The sequence below is a fragment of the Saprolegnia parasitica genome (assembly GCF_000151545.1).
Source record: "Saprolegnia parasitica CBS 223.65 unplaced genomic scaffold supercont2.612, whole genome shotgun sequence".
Classification (NCBI taxonomy): domain Eukaryota; phylum Oomycota; class Saprolegniomycetes; order Saprolegniales; family Saprolegniaceae; genus Saprolegnia; species Saprolegnia parasitica.
Genome location: NW_012157006.1, coordinates 1 through 4,614, shown reverse-complemented (window position 1 = coordinate 4,614; position 4,614 = coordinate 1). Strand labels below are relative to the sequence as shown.

Below are 4,614 nucleotides of genomic sequence, written 5' to 3'. Positions count from 1 at the left end.
GACTTGGTCGTCTCGAGCGAGAGACGAATGAGCTTGAACGCTTCGAGCACTTGGAGGCCGGCGACGATCGCGTTGGTCGTTGCGATCGCTGGAATGATGTTGCCCGCGATGCCCTTGCACGCAAACAGCGACTCCATCGGAATCTGGAAGACGTGCGCGCGGAGGTTGGCGGCGGCCGCGACAAAGTGCATCGCGTGCGCATCGTCCTTGTCAAACTCGAGGCTCCCGACGTCGTCGTTGGATGCGAGAATCGTGGCGACCGTATCGAGGAACGTCTGCGCGCAGGCGTCGAGCGACCAGAGCATGCGGTCGTGCCACTTGTCGACGGGCGGCGGCGGCAGCGAGAGATCGTCGAGAACGATCGTCCGGGGCATCTTGGTCGCTGTCTTGTACGTCTTGATGTCGAGCTTCTTTTGAATCTCGTGCTCAAAGAGACCGCGGAAGACGCCGCGCGCATACTCGGTCGGCGCAAGGTCCCGCGCCAGGATGCTGTCCATGAAGGCCGACTTGTCGTCGTTGGTCGGGTCCTCCCAGAGCATCGAGTCCTGTGTCTTCCCAAAGAGCAGCTTGTAGCACTCCTTCGCCCAGACAATGCAGTGCACCATCTTGTCGGGCGTGCTGCGGATCGTGCAGATCGGGTACACCTTGGCTGTCGCCTTCTCCGTGCATTCGTAGCACTCGGTTTCGCCCTTCTTAATGACCGAGACTTGGCCGAGGTAGCCGGTCGTGCCGCTCTCGATGAGCGGGACGTTGGCCGCGAGGCAGAGCCGGTTGACGTGCTTGCGCGCGTCGACGTTGTCGAGGGCGTTGAGCACGAGCGCAAACTGCTCAAAGTACTCGATCGCGTACCGACTCGACTTGATGTTTTCGTGGTGCGCCGTGATCTTGGCCGACGGATTGACTACATGCATAGGAGGTTTAAGGACCAACGAGCATCGAGCAGCGAGCTACACTGGAGCGCGACCTCGCGGGCCACGATCGCCTTGCTCATGCCCACGTGCTGCGAGCGGAAGAGGAACTGCCGGTTCAAGTTGGACACATCGATCGTGTCGAGGTCCACGATCGTAATGTCCACGAAGCCGCTCAAGACGAGGTTCTTGAGAAGCTCGCAGCCTAGTAACTAGCTGAGCGAACGACGACGAGCCTCGACGTACCGATGCCACCGGCGCCGACGACCAAGATCTTGGAGGCGTGGATCTGGCGGGTCAGGTCATCGCCCTAGAGGAAGAGGCTCCATGAGCCTCACGTAGCCCGAGCTCGCCGAGGTCATCTACCAGCGCAGCAGTCAGGAAGGACATCGTAAAGGCTGCCGGTTCGTTTGGACCGCTTGCTTGGCTCGGCGCGAAATACCGGATATTCGCTCTTAAACGCGGCATATGCCACTTTTAGTGACGGGAGCCTATTTCTTGCCTCGTATCCGGAATTCATACCGGCTTTGGAATTCCGGATAAATTCGGCGACGCAACGTTGGAACAAATTTCATCGTCATGTCCAAGGCGCAGCTCGAGCTGAGCGAGCTCCTCCAAGCGCATTTGCCGTCGTTCCTGGACGCGATGGCCAACTACCGCTACAAGAACGTACGCTCCTCTTCCTACTTGGTGGGCCATGACGGTCACATGACGGCGCTGCGCAGGCGAAAGACGGCGTTCCGCTCGAGCAAGACGGGAACCGCGAGTGGCGCCACCTCTCGCGCATGCTGCACATGTGGGCCGACTGCGAATCCACGTACCACAAGATGACGTACTTGCAGCCCGAGTACTTGTACAAGGACACGCTGCGCAGCTTGTACCTCCAGCTCAAGACGCAGAGCCTCGTGTGCGCCGACTTGTTGCATTTTCATCGGCGCGACAAGGCCGGGTCCGAGTCGGACGTGGACAAAGGCGGGTATTCGCTCGCTGCCAAGTGCAGCACCCCCACGGTAGTCGCCCCCTCTGGCTATTACGACTCGCTAAGGTTTTCGTGGCAGAGCGACCAAGTACGCTAGCTCCACCATGGCGTCCGTGCTCATAGCGAACTAGACCTTTCTCAACGAGAACCCGTCCAGCGTCGGGTCGGTCGCGTCCAACCTCTCCGAGTTCGATCAGTTTTATGAGGGCCCGCCGTCCATGCGCATCGTCGAGTACAAGGCCTTCCTCGACCAGTGCAGCCGGTACTTTGAGGTACTACGATTCTTCTTGTGCTTGTTGGCAAGGACCGACCTCCGTGCGTAGCAACGCCTCCTTCTCGTGTCCTTCTACCTCGGCCTCGCGCGCGAGAAGCCGCATGTCCATTACCTCTTCGACTACAAAGAGGTGCTTTCTACCCCCTGAATCTGGACGTTGTTTGTTGTTCATGTATGCGTCTCCAGAAGGAGCAGTCGCTTGAAAACATCCAAAACGCTCTGCGCACGCTCGAGCATCCCTTCTTCTACGTACGCGAGCACGCCATTTCGATCGCAGAGACGATCATGTTGATAGGCGCTTCAAACGGCGGCGACGATGGAGGTGCAAACGATTCGCGCCGCGCTCAAGTGCGAGATGATGCTCTCGCAGTACAACTACCTCCACTCGATCATGGCGCTGCACAAGCTCAAACAGTGCGTCTTGTCGTATGGAGCGAGGCGACGATGTTGGTGCATGTACTAGGCAGCTCGGCGTGTGGGCCGACCTTTTGGACCAAGCCGACGACGACGACGACGAGTCACCGGACGCCACCAATACGGATCTGCGCACTTCGCGCACATCCCGCAACTCGGACCGCGTGCTCCCGACGCCGCCAGGCCGCCCGTCGTTGGAAAACAAGGTGCACCTAAGGTATCCATCCAAAGCGTTCTGCAGTCTATCCACTGAGAGACACTACTGCCAATGTAGTGCCAAGCCGCATCCGATCGCAAAGCTTCTAAAGCGTGGCGAGTCGTCGTCGAACGTGCTGCAGCCCAGTGCGCACTCGCTCTCCAACTCGCAGCACGCCGTGCCGTTTGGTGCGTCTGCCGACACGTCAATCAAATGGTATGTCATCGTGACGTGTCTAGATGACGCAATCGTGCTGCCGCTCTTTCGGTGGTCCAAAAAGCTCTTCCAGTCGCTCGTCGCCAAGTTTACGCTCTACTTTCACAGAGTACGCGGATGCAAGGATGCCATACCGCATGTCAAATACATCTCACTAGTGGCTCGACCAAATCGACGGACACATGCAGCCGCGGGGCATTTTGCCGGCGCCGAAATCCATCGTCAACCACGTCGGCCTTTCGTACACGGAGCTCATCGATACGTTTTTTTCTCGCCACTGTACGTTGCAACTGCGATCGGGCTTGCATGAACGACTGCGTGTCTAGTCTTGCGCGACCACAGCGAGAGCGCGCAGCTCATGCTCGTGCTCGACGCGGCGGCCCTTCCTCCGGGCGCCTTCCACGCCAAAGGCTACCTCTGTCCGTCGCAAACGATCGCGGGCCCGAAAAAGTCGTCGGCAAACCGGATTCGCGCCGCCAACAAGACGTATTTCGGTAAAGTGTCGCGCTACGACGAAGACATTCACGGGGAATTCGCGCCGCTGTGGGGTGTTGCGTCGTTTCCCGTCGGTACGTCCTCGTGGATTTCCGAGATGCATCGGCCACGCAATCCTCGCTAGTCTACTGCTACCCCAAGGCCGAGCCGCCCGAGCACTTTGTGCCGCGGCACTTTCCCAACCTCGTGGGCCTGCTCCAGGACCTTCCGCCGTGGGACGCCAAGGCCAAGACGGCCCACACGTCGCCCATGTATTCGATGCGCGCTGCGATTGGTTTTCTCATTGCAATCATAGAACGATCCACCACGAGAAGAAGCCCGCGAGTACGTATGCGGTGGCTCGCGTCGACGCGTGCGTCTACTTGACGCTCATTTTTGAAAAGCGCAAGCAGGGCCCGTCCGACAAGGTGTTGCAGGTAATTGCATGCGACTGTGGTATCTGGTGTCGAGAGTGGCCTCGTGTTAGGACCTCTTGTTACTCTTGCTGAGCAGCCTCCAGCACACGACCGTGTTTCGATAGAGAGGGCGCCGTTTGTATCGCGTACCGCCCTGAGGAACTCTTCAGTACCCCTCGTACCGCTTTGCACGTCTTGGTGGAGGAAAAGTACGATTTTTGCGATTTTTGCGATTTTTGCGATTTTTGCGAATTTTGACCGAGGAGGGACTCACGGCTTGTCGGGTGCCTCGTCTGGCGCCGCAAGCACGTGCCGCAAGAAGTAGCAGATCGCGGGGTGCGGAACGTTGCTGCCGCGCGACGTGCAAAAGACGCGCTCGAGCGCACTCACATCGTCGAGAGAGCACGCGATCGCATGCGGCACAGCGTGGTCCCGAGCCGGATTTGACCCCGCGACATCGTCGTCCTGGGCGCGAGGTTGAAGGAGCGACGCAATCTGCGCCAACACCGCGTCCAAAGCGGCCTGCGGCTTTCCGATGCGGTCTTCCTTGTCCTGGAGCACGTGTCGAAGCCGCGAAATGTCGGCCTTGAGCGCCCGCACACCCGACCAGCTCACTTGGTGCTACGATTTTTCTTGATACATTGATACTCCTCACGTCTTTGGCGTTTACCTTGCGGCTCAAAAGCGGCGCGTCGGCGAACCGCGTGTCGTGGGCACTCGTCGCTGTGCCGAGTGCA

The 4,614-nt window shown here is 59.1% G+C and overlaps 3 protein-coding genes across 3 annotated transcripts; 1 reads left to right on the top strand and 2 right to left on the bottom strand.

Annotated features, from left to right (window-relative positions):
- Positions 1 to 25: 25 nt before the first annotated feature.
- On the bottom strand, positions 26 to 1,298 carry SPRG_17525 (hypothetical protein; the record flags this gene model as incomplete). Its single annotated transcript, XM_012356848.1, has 4 exons — positions 26 to 901; positions 952 to 1,113; positions 1,155 to 1,218; positions 1,275 to 1,298. Coding segments are annotated over 4 exons (1,126 nt in total), but the record flags the coding sequence as incomplete, so codon positions are not given.
- A 189-nt stretch (positions 1,299 to 1,487) lies between these two features.
- On the top strand, positions 1,488 to 4,002 carry SPRG_17524 (hypothetical protein; the record flags this gene model as incomplete). The annotated part of the gene is made up of 14 exons (XM_012356847.1): positions 1,488 to 1,577; positions 1,634 to 1,975; positions 2,019 to 2,159; positions 2,211 to 2,291; positions 2,348 to 2,410; positions 2,457 to 2,575; positions 2,625 to 2,792; positions 2,850 to 2,959; positions 3,011 to 3,096; positions 3,146 to 3,266; positions 3,314 to 3,556; positions 3,607 to 3,733; positions 3,778 to 3,898; positions 3,949 to 4,002. The coding sequence occupies 14 exons, from the start codon at positions 1,488 to 1,490 to the stop codon at positions 4,000 to 4,002; spliced, it is 1,866 nt and encodes a 621-aa protein (XP_012212237.1).
- A 145-nt stretch (positions 4,003 to 4,147) lies between these two features.
- On the bottom strand, positions 4,148 to 4,498 carry SPRG_17523 (hypothetical protein; the record flags this gene model as incomplete). Its single annotated transcript, XM_012356846.1, has 1 exon — positions 4,148 to 4,498. A coding segment is annotated over one exon (351 nt), but the record flags the coding sequence as incomplete, so codon positions are not given.
- Positions 4,499 to 4,614: the final 116 nt, after the last annotated feature.